Here is a 21,754-nt window from a genome sequence, read left to right as displayed (position 1 = left end):
GGGTTATCCATTTCGAAAAAACGCACCTGCTGTTTTGAGTTTATTTCAAAATAGCATGTGCGTAGCATAGATGCTAGCAAAGTTAGTAAGTAGTGTAGCCATAGCCTTAGATTACTGTGCCTGATGTTAGTGACCTGATTTTGAAACTGATCTGACATGACTTACTGAAAGGAGTCAGAGCTGGTATTTGAACCCAGGTATTCCTCTCTTCCTTGCTATTGCTTTATAATTTGTTTTAAAGCTCTTTAGCATGAAACAACTAATCCTTCACCCAATGACAGCCTATTTAACCCCTTCACTCTGCTGAACCTCACTTATGCTACACCTGACAGTCTGGCCAGGGCAGCAATGAACACACGGTGCTGTCTGAGAATGTCCCTTTGAGGTTAATGGGATTTGAGTGCGCTTGGCTGCACTCAGTGGGATCATAAGGGGCCCTGTTGAGCTGGGGCAGCTCTGGCAGGTGTCCCAGGCTGGTGAGTGTGAGGTAAGGAGCCAGTGCAGGCTGCTGACACGTGCAGTGTCATTAGTTCTGAGATCAACATGAGCACTTTGCAAAAAGCCCCACTGATCTCACATCCAGACACCAGGCTTGAAAGGTCATTGCTGATCATTGCAATTCAGGCCCTGGCTGTGCTGTTGCTCTCCAGGCTTTTCTGGTAAGCCTTCCACCCTTGGGCGGTGTCGGCGCAGAACTGCGTCACTTGAAGCAAAACCTGCGCAAAGGGAAAGAGGCTGAATTAGGAGGAAATGAAGTGAGCAGAAATAGAAAGCAGCAGAGAAAGAGTAAATGGCAGGGTCTCGTGGCACTATTCAGCACCCGGCTACTGTTCTCCACCTCATACCTGGCCCCAGGACCGGCCTTAGGGAAAATGGCCCCCTGGCCAAATTTGCATGTTGGTGCCCCTCATTGCTCCTGATCCCCTCATGGGCTCACCATGCTCCCCTCCCCCAACCCCTGCACCTCCCTCCTGGACCCATAACCCCACACCGGATCCCCTTTGCTCCTTCAGTCCTTCTCCCTTGCATCACCTCTGCCCCTACCTCCCGCACTGTGCCCCTTTCACTCCTACCCCCTGCACCTCCCTCTTCCACCCCTGGCAGCCGAGAGCAAGGCCAGGAGGGAAGCCTAGACCAAAAGACCCCAGAGGAGCAGCAGGCAGCCCTGCACTATGCAGCCAGCCAGAGCAAAGCTCTCCCCTTACAAGTGCCGCTTCTCTCCAGCCGCTCACTGCGGGGCCGCCCCCTGCTCTGCCTGAGTCCTCCTGCCTGCGAGGGCCTCTCGCCACTGCCTGGTGAGCAGGGAGTGAGCACGGAGCCTCACGAGGAGGCGGACAGGGGATGAGCCCGGGGGGGATGGAGCCCACATGCAGCACACAGTTGCATAGGGTGCCCCGAGTTTCCTAGTGCCCTATGCAGGTGCATGTGTTGCCTGTCAGTAGATGTGGCCCTCAGGGAGCCCCTCGCTGATGACGTTGGCTGGTCAGTCAGCTGCTCCCTGCAGCTTGGGCCTCCCAGCCTCAAACACTGATGTTCGCCTGTCTGCAGCCTCCACAGGCAGCTGCTCCTGGCAGGCCCAATGGGGAGCAAATCCCACTCATGCCAGGAGTGCAAGTAACTGAAATTTCTGACCAGTACTAGCATATTGCAACCCTCTGGTGGGGCCCTCATGGCAGGCGGCTGGGGAGTGGGGGCTGTGATATGGCAGCATGTGTAAGAGATTTAAGTGTGGGGTGTAGCCAGGGGGGCTCAAGGCAGTGGGTGGGGAGGTGGGGGTGCCAGAGTCCGGGCTGGGAGTTTGAGGAGGTGTTCAGGGCAGAGGGTGGGTGTAGGGGTTGGGGATGTGAGGAGGAGCTCAGGGCTGGGGCATGGGTTTTTCTGGGGTGCAGGAGTCAGGGTTGGGCAGTGGGAGGAGGGGGTCAGGGCAAGGGGCTGGGAGCGAGTGAGGCTCAAGGCAGAGGAATGGGTGCATGGGGGATACAGGGCAGGGGGCTGGCTGTGTTTTTGTGGGGGAGATGCTGAAGCCTCGCCCCCCCCTCCCCCCCAGATTCATACCGGGGCTGCATGCTGTTCCCCTCCCTGTCAGGGAGCAGGAGCAAAGTGCCCAGCTCTCCCGCTAGCTGCTCGCCCCAGCCATAGGGAGAGGAATGCAGCAGCAAAGGGCTCTTTCCATTCACAGGTCCTACACATTTAGGACTCGTGGGATGAATAACCCTTTGTGCATGGAGGAGAAGGATCAGACAAGGTGCTCACCACTGGGGGAAGAAGAGTAGCTGTGGTTCCCATTAGAAATGGGCAAATCACAAATGGTTCCCAGGACCATCTTTGCTTGAGTTTTGGGTGAAAGTCCTGATCTGTTCTAGCTGAACCAGAAACAATTAACCCCTTGCTAGTGCCTGTCTGTTTGGTTCTCCTGGAGAGTGGAGAGAGTGACCACCCCCCATTTCACAGACGAGGAGACTGAGGCTCAGAGCGGTCTGTGCCTAGGTGTCAGAACCTGGAAAAGAGCCCTTGTCTCCTGCCTCATAGGTCTGTGTCTTGGCTGCAAAAGTATATGTCCTAATGGCAGATTACAAAGCTGCTTGGAAGAGCATGGCCTTGCTGAGTGGCTTCCAGGGTATGCAGCAAACAGGTGCTGAGCTCTTGCATCTCTGGTGGACTTCAGCTTGGGGTGGGGTGCTCAGCCCCTCTCTGGATCAGAACTACAGTCACAGTTCTCCAGTGATGGCTGAGTGGCCCTGGGAGTGCAAAGCAGCGGCACTGCAGCATGGCTGGGAGTGCCGTCAGCAAGCTGCTCATCTCGGCGCACGGAAAAGTTTCTCTCCGCTGTGCTCCTGTGTGGCTTTCCCCCACGCTCCTCCCCACCCACATGTGACTACTCAGAGCAAAGCCCTCGGCTGACGCCAGCTTGCAGGGCTGCCGCCAATGTGGCCTGTTGCCTTTGAGCTTACAGCAGCCCACACGCTGCCTCTGGAGTGATGCTGCTGCTCTCAGTTTCACTTCCCCACGGCAAGTGCTGGGCTGTGGGGAGGGATGAAGGCGTCTGGAAGATGTTTGACTTTCCATTATGCGACTTCGGTTCCCCTTCCCTCTCAGCCCCGGCAGCCGGAGGCTGGAGATGACTTCTGATGGGTGGCGGACAAAGAGGAATCCCAGGGATGCCAGCCTAGAAGCAGCGCGTGGCTGCAAGGAAAAGGGCAGGTGTGGGCTCTCCAAAAGGGTCTCGCATCTCCTGGCCTCTGCCAGCGGTCAGCCCCTGCTCGTTTCCCCACCGCGCTGAGTCTAAAGGACAATGGTGCAGATACTCTGGGCACTGGCAGCATCTAGGGAGGGTTTGCTCGGGAGCACCCTGCCCAGTGTGGCAGCAGTCGTGTGCACTGTTAGTGCAGGTGCATGCTTCTTGGTTAGCAATGTAGGGTTGTGGGTTATCACAGCCACAGCAGCTCGCAAAGGGAGCAGAAAAGCGGTAGTCCCAAAGTCAGACACAGGCATATGAACACCTTCTTTGGGACCAGCACCCAATAGCTTGTCGGTGTCCTGCTCTGATCCTCACGATGCTTCTGACTAGCTTCCCAGGAGAGATTCAGGTGCTGCCCAGCTCATTAGCAGAACACCCACAGCCGGCAGCATGTGTTTGCGCAAGCGGTGCACACCTGCACATTCCTCGGTGCACATAAAATTTATTCCACCCATGGATGCAAAAAATTAGGGGGAACACTGCTCTTGACTAGGATTTTTGGAACAAGCACAGAGGAGATTCCCTTCCTCCTCCCTCTCCAGATGACCCATGGGTTTTCTAGTGAGCTCAGGTGCAGTGGGCATGGGCGGAGCTCTGCGTACCTTGAGCCATGATCAGTGAAGCTTATAGGTTTGCGCAACATCTCTCTGCGGTGTCCCTGAGCTGTTGCTGAATAAGTCTTGCAGGATGGCAGACTTGTGCACACCCTCCGCCCCAGTCATAGCATCTGAGAGAGGCTGTGGACAGAGCCCTGCAAATCCGCGGGGATCCACAGCTCCTTCTCATGGCTCCGGATGCAGCTAAGGGTGTGCAGACAAATTTTGTCTCTAGAGCCGTGCAAATTTGTTAAGAGCCGCTTTGTCGCCACGGAGAATGGAGGTCTGCAGATCCTTTGTGCAGACACCATTGCAAATTTTGTATCCACTGACGGCTGTAGCCCTGGAGAGACCAACGTCAGGTTTTGGCCACACAACCAGTGCGCTGTGCCCACTGTGGGAGATGGAGTGCCAGGTGAGGCTCTAGCTGTCCTTGCAGTCAAGCCAGACCCACTGTGGGGTTGGGCAAAGGGGCCAACTGTCCCCTGGGCCTGGCCTTCCAAAGGGGCCCTGAGCTCCAGCCGCTGGTGCTGTCAAAGTAGCTCCGATGGTGGCTGGAGCTCTAAAGCCCTTAGAATTGTCACAGTGGTGCAGCTCAGGCTGGGCATGGCTGCGGGGGAGTGCACATGTAAGGGGGCCCAGCTGAGAGCTGAATGCGCTACGTCCCACCCCTTCATCCACTTGCCCCACCCCATCCAGGGCATGGAGCCAGGGCCCCCCTCCCACGTTTCCCTGGGGCCTGCAGCAGCTCTCAGTTGTGCTAACTCAGGCTGACGTGTTTGGGTGCACTAGGGGACAAAGGACCCCCCACTTATGGTCCCACCAAAAAGCCAGGGGGCCCATAAAATCTACTAGCCTGGGACCCCAGAAGAGTTAATCTGGCCTGGAGCGTGAGGGGGGTGAGAGGCCATGTCAGTGAGGGCTAGATTGTTTTTTTCTCTCTTTCGTGTAGCCCCGACTGATATTTCTGTGGGTCAATGGCCCCTGTTCCAAAAAAGCTTCCCCACCTCTAGCACAAATAAAGGCAGTGTTGAAACCTTTTGTTTTGGACCTAAATTAATATTTTACTTTATGTAAAATAAAGTTTGGTAAGCGAACGTGATAGATGCAATAAGGTCTCAATGTACACCCCCCTTATGGTATAGCTGGGTATTTACAGTTTTATGCTCCAGTAGCCTCATGTGAATAATTTCCTATTTAGAGATATGCAAATGCATTTTGCCATCATGGGTGGTTGGCTGGTGGTCTGCATAAAGGTTTGTGTTGAACAGGGTGGCCCATGGGCCAAAAGGTTTGAGAAGCACTGCCCTAGACTCAGGGCAACTTAGCAAGGCAGCTGCACCCTAGCCTCCCATCTAGATTAATTGATGATAAGGCCAGAAGGGTCTCTATAACTGGTCATTGGACTTCCTGGAAAGTCACTTAGATTGTTAAGCCCCCCCGGGGCAGTGACTAGTTATGATCTGCACTTATGCAGCACCTAGCGCAGGGTGTCCTGTGGCTGATAAACGGTCAGAGGCTAATAGAAATAATAAATGAGGTGGCCCAGGTAGGATCATGGCACATGGATTCCCTCTCTGCAGTGGCAGCAGAGAGGCAAAAAATTGCCTGTATGGGGACCCTGCCCCCAAACCTGGAACATGGGGAGATCACATTGCTGTGAGCATGGGGAGTTTGCCCCATGTTCCCTGTGGTTTCTCTGCTCTCTGGGATTGACAACATCAGAGGGCTGCCTACCTGGCACCTTTCACTGGTACCAAACTCTCTCTGTGGGCCCTGAGGTTGGTGACATCATTCACACCCCTCTAAAGCTGTGGGTGTAAAATGCTATTGCGGCTGAATTCTCCTCTCCCTTCTCCGGGGAAGGCGCTTGAAAGCCACCGTCTTGCACACATGAAAATAAGCACATAAAACGCCAGGCAGAATCTGCTTGAATCCAGGAGAGAAATGGCAATGAGAAGAGAGGCAGTGGGAAAGAAAGGGGCAGCTGACAAAAGGAGTTCCCATTTACCCTGGCTGATAACATTTGAAATCGAAACTGAGTGGGGTGGTGCTTAGCGTGCTCTCGTATGCAGCATGACTTCCCTGTGCCGGTCCTGCAAAGCTGTGGTGCTGCAAGAGACAGCTAAGATTAATGCTTTCAGCACAGGATGGATGGGAGACTGCAAGTAGTGAGAGCCAGGCTCTTCCCCTGCTCTGCCACAAACTCCCGGAATAATTCTGAGCAAGTCTCTCTTTTCTTTAGGCTCTCTGGACCTCTGCTCCCCATCTGTAAAATGGGGATATTAGCACCGCAGGATTGCAAGGATAAATACAGGAAATACAGTGAGGTGCTGAACTAACAGGGTTCTATAAGGCTACATCTACAGTAGACTAAGAAAGTCAACTGCACATATGCAATTCTAGTTAAGTCAATTGCGTAGCTAAAAATTGATGTATCTGTGCTTGGCTAACTGTTTTTACAAGGGAGGGTCAACAGGAGAGTTTCTCCCGTTGACCTCCCTTACTCCTCGCATCTCGCCCTGAGAGGTTGATTTCACTCATCCATACTTGTCAGTTTACTTTTATCAGAACTTTCCAGATGTGAAGAAGTGGGTCTGTCCCACGAAAGCTCATCACCTAATATATTATTTTGTTATTCTTTAAAGCGTCACAGGACTGCTTTTTTGTTCTTGAGTATGGTCTTTCAAACAGTTGCGCCTCCACATTATAGTTACTTTGTTCGGACCTCATTTCCCTAGTTTGGTTATGAGAATGCTGTGTAGGACTGTGTCAAAATCTTTACTAAAATTAAGAAACATCTTGTCTATTTCTTTCCCATCTATCCACTAAACCAGTCACTCCATCAAAGGTGGAAATTAGGTTGCTTTGGCATGATTTATTCTTGACAAATCCTTGCTGGCAATTCCTTAAAACCCTATTATCTTGTGGTGCTTACAAATAGATTGTTAAATAATTTATTCCAGTATCTTTCCGAATACACTTGAACCTCTTTAACAGATTATAGACTATGCTGGATTTTGAAACTTTCTGGACCATGGGTATTTGCCATAATGAAGGGTGAACAAAGTCTATTACTAATGTTTTTGTATGTACAAACCATTATAGAGTACTGGACATGTATAACAGATCATAAAATAAATTTTTAATGCACTGTATTTCAACTGTTATTTTGTTTTTATTATCATATGTAGGGAATTAAGCAGAAAACCACTAATTGTAGACAAGTAGCAGCAAGATAGCTGAGTTAGTCTGTATCTTCAAAAACAACAAGAAGACCTTTGGCACTTTATAGACTAACAACATATCTCCAAAATATCTGTTAGTCTATAAGGTGCCACAGGACTAATTGTAGAGCACAGTGCTCTGCCATTCCTCATGTTTACAAGTTAAATATGTGCTAGACAATATAGTACATGTATGTATATATATTTTATGGTTTTTTGCACTGTATTTGAACTGGTTTTGTGTTTAGTATCATTATGGAGCTCCAGCCACGCAGGGTCTGAATCCTAGGTGTTTCCAGATTACAGACACCCACATCAGGGAGATTACAGTGTATCCCAATTAGGATGACTGGTGCATAATTCCCTGGGTCCTCTTTGTTCTGCCTTTAATGATAAATACTATGTTTGTCCTGCAATCCTCACGAATCCTTCATGATTTCTTGAATGTAAGTGCTAATGGTTCTGCGATTGCTTCAGCTATCAGAACAAAAAAGCAGTCCAGTAGCACTTTAAAGACTAACAAAATAATTTACCAGGTGATGAGCTTTCGTGGGGCAGACCCACTTCTTCAGATCATAGCCAGACCAGAACAGACTCAATATTCTGGTATGGCTATGATCTCAAGAAGTGGGTCTGTCCTCTGAAAGCTCATCACCTAATAAATTATTTTGTTAGTCTTTAAAGTGCTACTGGACTGCTTTTTTGTTTTGATAGTATATAGACTAGAGCGGCTTTGTCTCTGTTGCTTCAGCTAGTTTCCTAAATGCCTCTGGAGGAATTGCCTCAGGCCCTGCTGAGTTACGTCAGCTAACTCCAAGGTGAGCAAACTTTTTAAATCAGGCCCCACTTTTCATCCCTGCAATCAGCAGCCCCCACCCCCACTCCCCGAACCTGTTGAACGTAAGCCAAACTGATGGAAATTTCGGTTATGTTCATATAAAAAAAACCTTTGGCACACATAAGAAAATAAATATCAAGAATGTAAAACCTTTATTAATTGCTATAGAAATGTGACTACACAGACACAAAAACAGGATCAGATTTCCACATTTTGAATGAGATGGACAAGCCTGAGACCCAGCAGCTGATCATGCTGTGCCCCCTTTATGAAATTTCATCCCCCCCCAAAGGGGCCATTCTCCAACTTTGAACCCCCCACCCCCACCCCGGTTCTAACTAATCTAAATAGCATTTAACTTGTTCTGTTTTGTCTTGTGTTCTCCCCCATTTGTTAATATTAATTGCATTGAGTAGCTGGGCACTATTAACCTTTTCAGTGAAAACTGAATAGTCATTAAACTCATTTGTCTGCTTGATGTTATCACCTAGTAGTTCTCCTTTCCTTCTACGTAGAGTACATATAATTTCCTTCTTCTTGCCCCCTAAAGGAACTCTTCTCATTACCTTTTGTGTTCCTTACTATGTATAACTCCTTTTTTTGTGAGTTAGCCTTTCTGATTTTGTTCCTACATGCTTGTGCTGTTCTTTTGCATTTCACCCCTGCAATTTGTCCATGTTTCCCCTTTTTGTAGGATTCCTTTTTGCTAGTCACCTCCTTAAAGAGGTCCTGTGGGCCTCATATTGGCCTCTTACTATTCTTCCTTTGTTCTCTTTGTATCAGGATACCTCATAGTCAAGTCTTTATATTATCTCCTTCAGAAAGTGACAGCTTTCCTGAACTCCATTTTCCTTTAGCTCTTCTTGTCATGGTACCTTACCGACAGTGTTCCAAGTTTGTTAAAGTTTGCTTTTCTAAAGTCCATTGGAGGCTGAAAATGTGGACTCCTTGGGTTGTCTGCACATAGAGGGATTCTGGAATAGCTCAGCATTTCAACCGTTCTTTAATCCAAATTAACCTGCAAGGGTAGACAAAGCCCTTTGAAATCCAAGTCCGCATTGTTTATTTCCTGCTGCTACCTCCAGGATGCTCCATCCTTACTGCTGTCCTTTGTGAGTGGCCCCTTAACCCTTTCCTAGGTAGGAATTCCAGCTAGTTTGTATTCAGTTAAACTAATAAAGCCCTGCTGGTACGTCATATTTTTTCCATGCACGCCACTCCCCCCCACCAAACCTTTGAAACAGGAACTGTGTGTACGGAAGAAAACCACGTGTGAGTGTTAGCCACACACTACAAAAATTGCTCTGCCAGTTCAATAAGTTTCACAGAGACAGGAGGTGCTAGGCAGGGGCAGAGCTGTAGTAAATCCAAACATCCACAGGGAAACCAGCTTGAGACATGGCCAAGCAAAGAAGACTCAGCTTGGTTTTGTTGATAGACCTGTGGCTGCAGGTTGAGCTGGCTCTGGCGACCGAGTGCCCCAGTGATGAATTCAAAGTGGTGACCAAGGATTGTATTACAAACTGTTTCAAGTGCAATTCAGGTAAGCGGGAGAGGGAAGGTTCCTTCTGTCTTGTCCCTGTTGTGTGTTGACCATGGAATCCATAACCAAGGGGGAGGCAAATTACAAGATGATGGGCGCAGCAGTGTGTGCAAAGGAAAGTAGACCCAGGGGCTTTTCCCTCCAATTGTAGTTATCAGAGAGGGGCTTGACTTGCAAAATTCAGACTAGATTTGTGTTCTAATTTTTCAAACTTCCTTCTCTCAAAAGTTACCCATGGGGCACTATGCCGTTTGGGGTTGTCTTTTTACAGGGATCTGAGCAAGCTGCAACATCTGGGTCTGACTTTGCATGCAGAAGTTGAATCAAGGTTTGTTTCTAGCATGTTGGGCCACGCCCAGCCCTCCTTAGAATCCCAGTGGAAAGTAAATCTGCTCTGTTGTCAAAACAAAAAGCAGTCAAGTAGCACTTTAAAGACTAGCAAAATAGTTTATTAGGTGAGCTTTTGTGGGACAGACCCACTTCTTCAGACCACTCCTCTGTTGTGAAGCTGCCAGGTCTCTCAGCCTGAAAGGGGGTAGCATCCTTTTCATTTGGGCCAGAAGTGTTCTAAGGTGTGGAACCAGATGCCATGGTGTTGCTGTTCACACCTTTGCCAAGTGGGTGTCAAATACTACAAAATCATAACACTTTGCACCAGACTAAATGACAACCAATGGTGCAAGGTAATAGGGGCCCAAGCCCAGAGGTTCAGGATCTGTGTTTCCTGTAAGCTGACTGCTTGGGCAGCTGCCCAGGAGAAATTTAGTTACTGCCCAGCTGATTAGCGCGGCACCCATGTCTGGCAGCGTGTGTTTCTCTTAGTGGTATTCATCTGCATCTGCCTTAGTGTACATAACAAAATTTCTTCCAACCATGGATAGAAAAAATTAGTGGGAACCCTACTTAGAATCCCTATAAACTGTGTGCAGATCTTAGGAGGGTCATGGAGCTGGGACATAGTGGAATTTCCATCACTTGCAGTCTTGACATCAAGACCCAGACAGGATATCTTTCTAAAAGATCTAAAAGATGGCACAGCAGTTATGGGCTTAATGTAGGAATTACTGGTTGAAGTTCTACAGCCTGTCTTATGCAGAAGGTCATAGCAGATGAACACAATGGCCCTTCTGGTTTCAATGTCTGTAAATTGCCACACCAGCGTAGATGTAAGGTTCTGCTTGTCTGGTAGCATGTTTGTAATTGTGCCCAGTATTGGACATTCTCAGAGCAGTTAATTGTGCAATATGCAGATAATAGGGATATACCTTTCTGACTCCCCGGCTGCATCTACACTAGCAAGTGTTTTCGGAAAAGCCAGGCCTTTTTCGTAGAAATTCATGGAGTGGCTACACACAAAATGGCCTCTTTCTGGCTGACCTCTTCCTCTCCCAAATGAGGAAGGACACCTTTCTCTGAAAGATTCTTTCGAAAAAAAAGCACATGTAGATGCTCCACAGGGCCTTCTTTTGAAAGAGCTGTCCTGATGGCACTGGATTTTTCGATCCCTGGCCTGTTCTTTCAAAAGAGCAGGGGCTGTGTGGACACTCTATTGAAAGAGTGTATTGGTCTTTCGATTCACTTTTTGTGTGTGTGTGTGTGCGTGCGCGCAATCTTTCGAAATACTTTTTTTTTGGAAGATCTCTTCTGGAAGAACTTCTTTCGAAGGATTGCTGTAGTGTAGACGTGGTCACCAGGTCCCACTCAGCTGACACGTGGAAGCAAGAAGATTGGAAGCCATCGTAACTTTTACTTTGGATAGCATAACAGCCAATGCTGTTCTCGTACATTGTTCTCACAGGCAGATATGCTGCCAAGACAAGGGTTTTATTAGAGTCTGGGAAGGTAATGTCAGATTCTGGACACGTATAAAGATGTGATGCTCTCGCACAATGAAGTCCGTCCGTCCCCTCCCAGCCTAGACTTAAAAGGGGCTTAGCTCTGTAGGGCTATGAGAGAGAATTCAGTCATCTGGGGGGAGTGAATTGTGGTTAGGGAAGGGGTATGGAGTCTTCCCTTCCTAATTCATCAGGTGAATGGTCATTGGAGGTCAGTGCAGGTCAGTGGCCTTTTGTTAAGTGAGTCATTGGGTCCCAGGCCACCTTCCCAGTCTCAGGGCAGTGCTGAGGCATGCTGATGTGGCAAGGTGGGAGGAGATGGCTCTGCAGTTACTGCCCATGCTCTGGGCACTGAGGGGTTCAGGTTCCCATGGTTGTCTGCCAATCCAGCATCATTTTACCAAAACTAACACTTGCCAGAAGAAAGAGGAGGACAACTTCAGGCCAGCTAATGGCAACTCAGCAAACCCTAGGGCCTTTATCCTACAAGATGCTGAGTGACTTGACTTGGCTGCAAATTGGGGGTTGTCAGGAGTGGTTCATTATTAGCCTGTAATCTACAGGCTCTTAAGAGATAGAGCAAAGAATTCTAATCGCTCTTGACGCCTGAAGTTCACTTTCTTTAAATGCCGGAGTCATTCCATTATTTTGCTCCAAACCATTCAAGAATGGAAAAAAAAATAAAAGGGGCCAATGAATGGTAGGTAGATTGGGGATTACCAGGTGAATGACCCAGCCCCGGTACATTCCAGCATCAGCTCAGGAAATCACTGTTGGCTGACCACAGGCTCACATCTTTTTGTTTAATGTCCTGCTTCACTAATCTGTACTTTCCCTGTATCGCCCTCAAAATCATCCAGCTGCTGGGTAAATGCACAACTTCCTGTCCTCTAAACAAGCTCACTAGACCTGGTGTCAAAAGTCCTGGCCCTAGCCAGTGTGATCAGGCCTTGATGGGACCTCCCAAGTCACTCGCCATCAGCTTTTCTGTTTTGTTTTAAAGTGTGTCAGAAACTAGAGATGAGCGAGCTGCAGAGTTCAGCTCTGTGTGGAAACTAAGCATCTCCAGATTTGGAGATGGGGCGGGTCAGGTTCCATGGTTTTAATTTGGAGTCAGCTCTCTCTCTGTCAATATATTTTGGAAGCAAGTGTCTGAAAGCAGGGAGGGACAGGGTCACTGGAGGTCTGGAGTCCTGTGAGCAGCCCTCCCACACAGGGGTTTTGCCTGAGGGCTGAAGGGGGGGTCTGTTCCTGTGCAGGGGGCCCCTGTGGGAGTACCAAGGTGTGACATTTGCATTAAGTACAAACAGATTCAACATGTAGGCAGTTGCAACCTGAAGCATTGTGTGCTGGGACCTACAGGCTTCATTGGTGGAATTTACCCATTAAAGGTGGGGTCAACCATTGACTTCTACCTTTGGCCTACAGGTGGTACGCGGGTTTACCTACCCTAACAATATATATGGTTTCAGGCACCCCAGTGTGCTGGAGGAGTCATGGGGTGTGGAGGAAAGGAGTGGGGGAATTCTCTACATTTTATGCCCTGGAAGGAGGTTCACTAGCAGAAACCAAAAATGTGCAAAATTAAGAGCCTGTTTCTGGTCTCTGGTACCCCAGGCAAATCTAACACTTTGCTTTCTTAGTGACACGCACTATTTTAGATCTACGTCCTGACCCCCTGCAACCGACCTGCATGTGTAGCCCTGGGGAGCAGTGCAGTAATCGTCCGTGTACGAAATGCATTCAACTCCCTCAGTGCAGACCAGGGATGGAGCCGAACAAATCAGGTAACTATAGGAATGCAAATGGATCTGTCAAGTTGAGCTCCATAAATATGGACGGGGTGAGTCAGTGGACACTGTACATGTATCCTCTACACAAATGCATTCTGGAAGCCTTGTGGTACTAAGGAAGGGTTGGCTTAGCTGGCCAAGCATCAGCTTTGAAGTAGCTGAAGTCCATGAAGAAAATAGGTCATATTCTAGGAAAAAGCCCTTTATTCCTTGTCCTACTTTCAGTAGACATGGAGAACAGTTATTCACCATCTTCTTTGTAAGCAGCCTTTGATATATTGAAAGATTGTTATCAGGAGCTCCCTCAGCACTCTTTTCTCAAGGTTAACTTGCCCCTTTTGTGCACCTTTCCTCATAGGGCAGGTTTTCTAAACTTTTTCTCATCTCAGTTGTTCTTCTCTGGACTCTTGGCAGTTTGTCCACATCTTTCCTAATATGTGGCTCCCAGCTATGCACAGCACATGCCAGCTGAGGCCTCAACAATAGAATACAGTTTGAACTTCTCTAATCTGGAACTCTTTCATCCAGCAACATCCATAATCCAGCACAAATTTAGTTAGCTGGATGACCACTTATCATGAGTGTGACCAAGTTTCCCAAAATCCCATATTTTTTTTTTTACAGCTTCCAGTCCTGGCTCTCAGTGTTTTGCTCTGTTACTTAGCAGTAATTTAACCCTCAATGTTTTCTAAGAGCCCAGTAAGCAGTGGAAGTGTTAGTAATGTGCTGGCCAATACTGACCTCCCATGGGCTGGCAAATTGTCTCATCTGGAATTTGTCAGGTTCTGAGGGTGCTGGACTAGAGAGGTTCAACCTGTGTTAAATATAGTGGGACAGTTACTGCTGGTGTTTTACATACCACATTCCTGTTCATACACCCTGTGGCCATAGAATGCTGCCCTTTTTCACAGCTGCATCACATTCTTGGCACATATTCACTGAGTTACTCCTGTGCTCCCCAGATCCTTTCCAGAAGACTAACACATAGACAATTATCCCCCATTTTGTGGCTGTGCATTTGATTTTTCCTTCCTAAGTGAAATGCATTTCTCTTGTCTTTATTGAATTTAGTCTTGCTGATTTCAGATAAATTCTCTAATTTGTCAAGCTTGTTTTGAATTCTAATGCTGGCCTCCAAAGTACTTGCAACTTCTTCTAGTTTGGTGTCCCTGTATATTTTATAAGCATAGTCTTCATTCCATTATCTGAGTTATTTATGAACATATTGAATAGTGTCAGACCTAGAATTAATATCTGTAGGACGTCTTTCCAATTTGTTCATGAACCATTCATTGATAACTATGTTTTGAGTATAGACTTTCAACCAGTTGTATTGTTTTATAGGACTTTCATCCAAACCGTATTTCCCAAGTTTGCCTATTGGAATATTAAGTGGGACAAGTCTTAAGACTAATGGAGACCTGATATTCAATACAATTAATATTAACAAGAGGGAAAGAATGCAAGTCAAAGTTTAAGTGTAAAAAGTCTTACTAAAATCAATATATATCACACCTACTGCTTCCCACCTGTGCAATAAGTCAGTAAGCCTGTCAAGGAACAACAAGAAGTCTTGTGGCACCTTATAGACAAGACTTCTTGTTGTTCTCGAAGCTACAGACTAACACGGCTACCTCTCTGATACCTGTCAAGGAAGCAAATTAAATAGATTTGTCATGATTTGTTCTTGACAAATCTGAGCTGACCCTTCCTTATACCCCTACTATTCTCCAAGTAATTAAAAACTGATTGTTTATGAATTCCTTCTAGTATCTTTCCAGGCATTTGAAGTTAGGATGGTGAGCCTATAATTTCCTAGGTCATCTTTGTTCCCCTTTTTAAAGACAGATGTTGTGTTTGCCCTTTTTCATTCTTCTGGGACCCCACCTGTCCTGTGCAAATTCTCAAAGATATCTGCTAATGGCTCTGAGACAGCTTCAGCTAGTTCTTTAAATAGCCTGGAATGAACTTCATCAGGCCCTGCCAACTAAATACATTTAACTTATATAAATATTCTTTAACCTGTTCTTTCCCTATTTTGAGCTGCATTCCTTCTCTCTTTTAAATTTTAATTGTATTGAATATCTGGTCTCCATTAACCTTTTTTTAGTGCCAACTGAAGCAAAATAAACATTAAATTCCTCAATGTTCTTGATGTCATCCGTTATTAACTCTCCTCTCCATTCTCCATGTTTATGCCCGTATATTTGAACTATATTTGTCATTTTATGCTGCCCAGAAGTAATCCCTTCTTTTCTCTCCTAGGCACTGAGCACTTCAAATTCACCTGTGAACCATGTAAAAATGGAACTTATTCTGACACTTGGAACAGCTGTTGCAGGCCTTGGACTAAGTACGTTTTTATGGATAGATCTCTTCTCTGGAACACACGATACACACCCCAAGTGGCTAACTTTACATCTTTAAAGAAATTAAAGCCACAGCAATTAATTATCCAAGAATCTGCTGTGTTAAGATTGTAGGTGGTTTTGCTTGACAGGCTACCACATGGATGTTTTGGTTTGGTTTTGTACCCAGCTAATCATAAAGTGAAACATAGTGTAAACCAAAAAAAAAAACAAACCCAAGAACAACGAAAAAAAAAAACAAACCAAAACAACAGCAACAACAAAAGCCATGTCTTTAACCTCAGGTCAAAGCCACAAACTGACTCAAGTGCCTATAAATTTGAAACTAGATCTGGACGGGATTAAATCTTAACAAGATTCTCAGCAGAAATGGTCCAGCATATCTGGTGGGAGTAGTGCTAATTTGGCCAGCTGTGATCTAAGCAAATCAAAAGTAAAGGGAAGGGAGACAAGTGGAATGGGAGAGAGGGAGGAAGCATGGGATAGAAACAGAAGACACGGGAAAGCTATATTTTTAAAAATGCTTTTCTTTTTTCTTAGCTGTGAGAGTTCTGGATTACGAACAATCAGGCCAGGAAATCATACCCATAATGTGGAATGTGGCATTTTTGGAGTGGTGGCCACAGCTGAGCAGCAAGGTAGATCCTGAGGAATGCTGGGGGGCAGATAATTTATTTCTGACTCTTTCCTTCCTCAAGGTATTTAAGAATGTGACAACACCTCCACTGCCACCACTCAGACAAAGACATGATCCTGGGTTTGTGCCGTCATGATAGCTTGGCGTGGAAAAAACCCTTGAATTCCCTGCGATATTTATGAAGCAGCATGAATTGCTGTGCAGTGCAGATTTGAATGTTGATGAAACGTTGCTGATAATAACAATTTTCAAAGGACCAGGAGGGGAAATGTAGGGGTGGTGAGAGAACTGGTCCTTAGCAAACAGTGTACGAGAGTTTTCCATCCCACATCTGCTGCTCTTTAATTGGTCAAGAGATGCCATTTAGCAGTTAGTCATCCGCATTCAAATTTCCTTTTGTTTCTGACTCCCCTACCATGTGCCTGTTGTGGGTCCACGCACCCAGATGTTAATTAGCAGCAGAATCTAGAAACTCAAGTTCCTAATAGGGAAAAAATATATCAGGACCCATCCTGACAGGTACCAAGCATCTCTGGCGAGGCACTCACCATCCTCAGCTCTCAGAGTTTGCTGGAGCTGAGGAACTTTACTGCCCCAGGCCCTTTGTAGGCAAATATCTTTAATTGTACTGGGGCAGATTATATCTTTGCTTTCCCTGGAGCTGCAGCTGGGATGAATGTTTGATCCATTGTGTGTTGTGTTCCTTCAAGGAGACCCTGAGCTGGCTTTGACTTGCACCATGAAGTCAAAGGTAAATGGATGAAAACAAAGTGCGGTAGATAGACTAGATCATCTTACACGTCATCCATGTATAAGCAAGGTAGAAATCATGCATGCTGTTCATAAATCATGATCTCCTGCAGACGTGAGCCCAGGCCAGTCCTGACCGTTGTGATTAATAACGTGTACTGTGGTTTTCCCAGACGAACAACTTTCCAAGTTCCCAGTCTGTTTCCAGCACCTACCTCTTTCTCTCTCTCTCTCTCCCCGCCCCACCCTCCCCCATTTCCTTAGAAAAATTGGTTTCACTGGTATCTCCTCTGGTCATGTATTTCATTCCATTTTCCCTCCTCCTCAGATTCCAAGTACACCACCATCCTGGCAATACTAACTGCCCTGGGTATATTCATTCTTATTTTGATGACCTTCTTCTTGCACCTTTGCTTATGGACACTGAAGAAAGAGAAACTCTACATAATTGAAGGTCAGTGCAGCTGTCCGGACTATTCTGTGGTAGCTGAAGGGATGAAAATGGGTCAGTGGTCAAGGCCCTGGCTTAGGGATTGGTAGAGCTGGGTCAATTCCCTGCTCCAACACTTACTTCTTATGTAATAGTGAGTAAGCCACTTCAGTTTGTGTCTACACTGCAGTCAGAGGTGTGATTGCAGCTTCAGTAGCACAGCTTAAACAGTCAACAGGCAATGTGGACTTTGGGCAGTCTGTGCAAGCCCATTTGGGCCAGTGGATGGATATGTCTTCCACTGCTAGCTTGTGCTGTCGAGTTTTCCTTGCTATTTTTAGCTGTGCTGGCTAGATTAAAGCTTGCATGAGTATGCCTGCCTGTGCTGCAAGTCACACATCTGAGTGCAGTGTAGGCAAAGCCTGATGTAGTCTGTGCCTTTATCTGCCCATCCCTTCCTCAGAGGAATGTTGCAAGGGAAATATGCTTAGGACAGAGATCTGCTCAGAGATGATAGGTACAGATGGGGTTGTGTAGATACAGATGGGATATGTATCACAAAGCAGACTCTTGGGATGTATAGGCCACGCTTCCGGATTTGCTTACACACAGCAGCAACCAGCAGGGGGGCTGGTTTTGTGTGTCCATGCTGGGTGCATGAGTGCAAGGAGTGAACAAGCAAAGATTGTACTGCCGGTTCTTCGAAGTGTAATATACTTCAGAATTGTGGGCTTAATATAGAAAAGAGCCCCTCCCACTACCAAGGGGCACCTTTTCACTTGCACTAAGGCATGTGACACTGCAGCAGCAGTGCAGTGGGGCCTGTAAGTGGAGGTAAATAGAGTCACACACACACTCAGCAGCCTCCTGACCCCGCTCTGAGCAATGCAAAGGGGCCGTAGGGTGTGTCTGCACTGTAAAAAACACCCCTCGGCAAAGAGCGTCAATGCTCAGGTCAGCTGACAGGCTTGTGGGGCTCACGCTGTGGGGGTAACAGGAACCACATAGAATTAGGGGTTGGGCTGGACCATGAGCCACAAAGCCCAATGTGCAGGGAGGGAGTCAGAGCCCGAATGTGAACTCAGCTATTGTTCTGAGACCCTTTGCCCTGAAGGGTTTTCCTGCCACGTAGACATACCCTGAGTGTCAGTGAGTGTCTGTCCCAGTGATATTTACAACAATCCAGTCACATCCTTTCATGCTGACAATCCATCCATGTGAAGGCAGAAAGGGGGCAATCCTGGGCTGAGTGCCTGCCACAGGAGTTCCTTAAGGCTCCTGCTTTTGGCCAGACAATATAAAGCAGGAAGTACTGGCCATTGGGTTGAGGGGTATGGCACACGGTATATGTTTTCCACATGAGTTGTAGCACTTATCTGTGGGCTTCCCCTGGAATCATTCCACGTTCTGAGGTGATACAGTATCTTACCACCTCTGAGTGGGCATAAGAACGGCCATACTGGGTCAGACCAAAAGGTCCATCTACCCCAGTTACCTGTCTTCCGACAGAGGCCAATGCCAGCTGCCCCAGCGGCAGTGAACAGAACAGATAATTATCAAGCGATCCATCCTCTGACGTCCATTTCCAGAATCTGACAAACATAGAATAGGCACACCACTCCTGCCCAAAGTGTAGGCACATTCATAGCTATATATGGTGCACCTGTCAAGCTGCCGCAAAATGCTGCTCCCCCAGTGCCCAGCCTTGTTCCTTACAACCACAACCCTAACAGCTGCTTGTTCCCTACAGAGCCTGAGCACCCCATCCCGCTGCCAACGTGTCACCTGGTCGAAGACACCTATAGCTGCCAGTTCCCAGAGGAAGAACATGGAGGCAAAGCCATCGAAGGAAAACCCTCCCCTTGCTCCTCCGTGGAGCCACACTGAAGTGGCAGAGGGGGCGGGAGCTGCTGCCAGAAGACCAGAGCTGGGCTGGTCTTTTTAAACGTAGAACAGAGCAGGGGCAAAGGTGCTGTTTTAAACATAGCCGCAAGGAGAGGGAGGCTTTTGTAACAGACTTTGCGCTAGGAAGTGAGGATGAACTGACACTGCGTGCAGCCAAGACCACAGTGGCGTGTTCCCCCTTCTCTGAGGTAAAGCCCTTTTGAACACATTCTGGGACGTGCATTCCCGAACTGGATTACTCTTCTTCCTGTTACGTGCTCATGACCCTGAGGCACCTGACTGAGTTACATTTCTGTGGAGAATCAGGGTCCCTGCATGAGGCCTTCCAGTTGTCTCTCTCCTGGGCATGTGAGTATGTCCCTGGGGAATTCAATTGTCGTTTTCATCCGCTGTATTGCCAGGGTGGCACAAGTGCCTGCTGGATATCCATGAAGGGGGCAAGGCTTGGCTAACAGGCCATATACAGTGTGCAATAATTCAGTCAGCCCTGTTGCATTCCCCTCTCCGTGCCGTGCCTTCCACCTGTAGGTGAAAAGGGGAGCTCCCTCAGAAGGTGTGAAAAGCTTTGTTCTGTCGTAGAAACAGGATTTTCTTGATGCTTTCGCTGATCGTATGAATCTCAGCACACAGCTCTTGCCCCTGTCTAGCTTCCCTGCCCAGACTGGCAGACAATGGACGTGTCTGTGAGCTCCCCTCTGGGAACAATCAAAGGCCCCTGTGGGCTTTTGCAGAGATACTTACAGCACAGCAAGAGCTTTGCTTCAGCCATAGGAAAACTGTGGGCATTGTAGGTCCTATGACACCTTAAAGAATGTTTGTTTCCAGGGAGAAATTTTCCCCCTTTAAGCCATTTTTGTTTGAGGGACAGTCAGTTAAAAATACAAACCCCACCTGAGGCCTGGGCAGTCCCAACCATAAAGATTCTCATCTGGCTTCTGCAGCAACCAAGAGAAGAAAGGGAAAACCAGACAAGGCCAGGACTCACATTTTTCAGCAAGGCCAAGGGTAAACTGTACCTCTGAGATCTATCTCCTCAGCTGGCATAAAGTGGCAAAGTGCACTGGGCATGACAAGCCACGGATGTGGCCTCTTCAGCCAAAACTAGGTTTCCTTCTTTCACACCATCCAATTGCTGCGTAGTTTCCCAGCTCCCCACCGCTGCCCCGACTCCCACACCAGCTACCAGGAAAGAGCAATAACCTTGGAGAGAAACCTTTTGATGAGTAAAAGCTCCCTGAGCCTGAGGTTTTGAGTCAGACTTCATATAAAGAAAATGCAAATACCACCTACCCCAAACCAGGACGTCAGTTTCCGCCTCTGATTTATGGTGGAGATAAGGAAGTGACGCCTATCAGTTAAGGCAAGCACTGGAAAGACTAATTGCATGATAAAGAGAAATGGCGATTTTTTTTCTTATTAAATGATAGTAAACATTGTTATAATTAGCTGCCCAGAGATGTAAAAAGAATGTAATGCAGTCCCAGTTCTGAGGCCTGGTCGACAGAGGAATCTCCTCAGCTCAGAAATATTTTGAAAGCAGTTCTGGGTGTCTCTACAATTCCTGATCTCACGTTCTATCATCATTCATGATTGTGGAACTCCTTACGCTGGTACTTTCCTGTAATTTCAGTGTGCTCCCAGTCCTACTGCCAGGAGACGGTACCACTGGGCTTTCTTGCTTGAACGTTGCTTTGCTCGCTTCTCTTCATATGTTTTACCAAATGCTGTGATTTGGTGCCATAACTGGAGAGCTGAGAGTATGACTTGTCCACACTTAAAATTTTAATGTGCAGCTGCATTTCAACTGAACATACGGCCAGGACAGGAGCTCTGGGAGAGAGCTCTCCCAGAGCTATGTGTACATCACTTCCACGAGGGCAGTAGCTAACAGTGTTGGGAGTTCAGCCCCCCAGAGCCACAGCTTGATTCACACTGGTGCTTTACAGCATCGTAACTGGCTGTGCTTAGGAGGCAGTGGGGGCTGGGCTGCTTCACACTCAGTGCAGTGTCGACTTAGCCCACATGGGAAGGACTGTGGCTTACAGAGATAGCACTGTAACAGCAACGAAGGGTCCTGTGGCACCTTGTAGACTAACAGAAAAGTTTTGAGCATGAGCTTTCGTGGGCACAGACTCACTTCATCAGATGCTGCACGAAAGGTCATGCTCAAAACTTTTCTGTTAGTCTATAAGGTGCCACAGGACCCTTCGTTGCTGTTACAGATCCAGACTAACACGGCTACCCCTCGGATACTTGACACCATGCAAGAGATAGCACTGTGCAGGATGAGTAGTCCAGACTCCTAACCCTGCAACTGCCTTGGTGTCTGGCCTGGGGCAAGCCACTTAACCCCATGTCTCAGTTTACCTATTTGTAATAGAGTCCCCATGGGTGTTTATAAAGCATGTGATACTTCTCTAACAGCTTTCAGACAAATATGTCCAAGTGTCATTCTTACTCAGGAAAACCATTGTTTCACTCTTGACTCCTCCACCACTGATCGAATTGTGAAATTGAATCAGTTTCCGCCATGCAGCCATTCCCCACTTTTGCAGACGGGGACAATTCAGGGAGACTTGGTGACCCAAGGCCA

General features: G+C 47.3%; 1 protein-coding gene across 1 annotated transcript; it reads left to right on the top strand.

Annotated features, from left to right (window-relative positions):
* The first annotated feature begins 9,297 nt into the window (after window positions 1-9,297).
* Window positions 9,298-21,232, top strand: TNFRSF18 (TNF receptor superfamily member 18). The gene is made up of 6 exons (XM_075017975.1): window positions 9,298-9,442; window positions 12,921-13,064; window positions 15,336-15,423; window positions 15,980-16,077; window positions 17,155-17,280; window positions 19,007-21,232. Exons 1-6 carry the CDS (start codon window positions 9,298-9,300, stop codon window positions 19,141-19,143), a joined length of 738 nt encoding a protein of 245 aa, XP_074874076.1. The 3' UTR covers window positions 19,144-21,232.
* Window positions 21,233-21,754: the final 522 nt, after the last annotated feature.

The sequence above is a fragment of the Carettochelys insculpta genome, chromosome 23 (assembly GCF_033958435.1).
Source record: "Carettochelys insculpta isolate YL-2023 chromosome 23, ASM3395843v1, whole genome shotgun sequence".
Lineage (NCBI taxonomy): Eukaryota > Metazoa > Chordata > Testudines > Carettochelyidae > Carettochelys > Carettochelys insculpta.
This window is presented reverse-complemented; position numbering and strand designations above follow the sequence as displayed.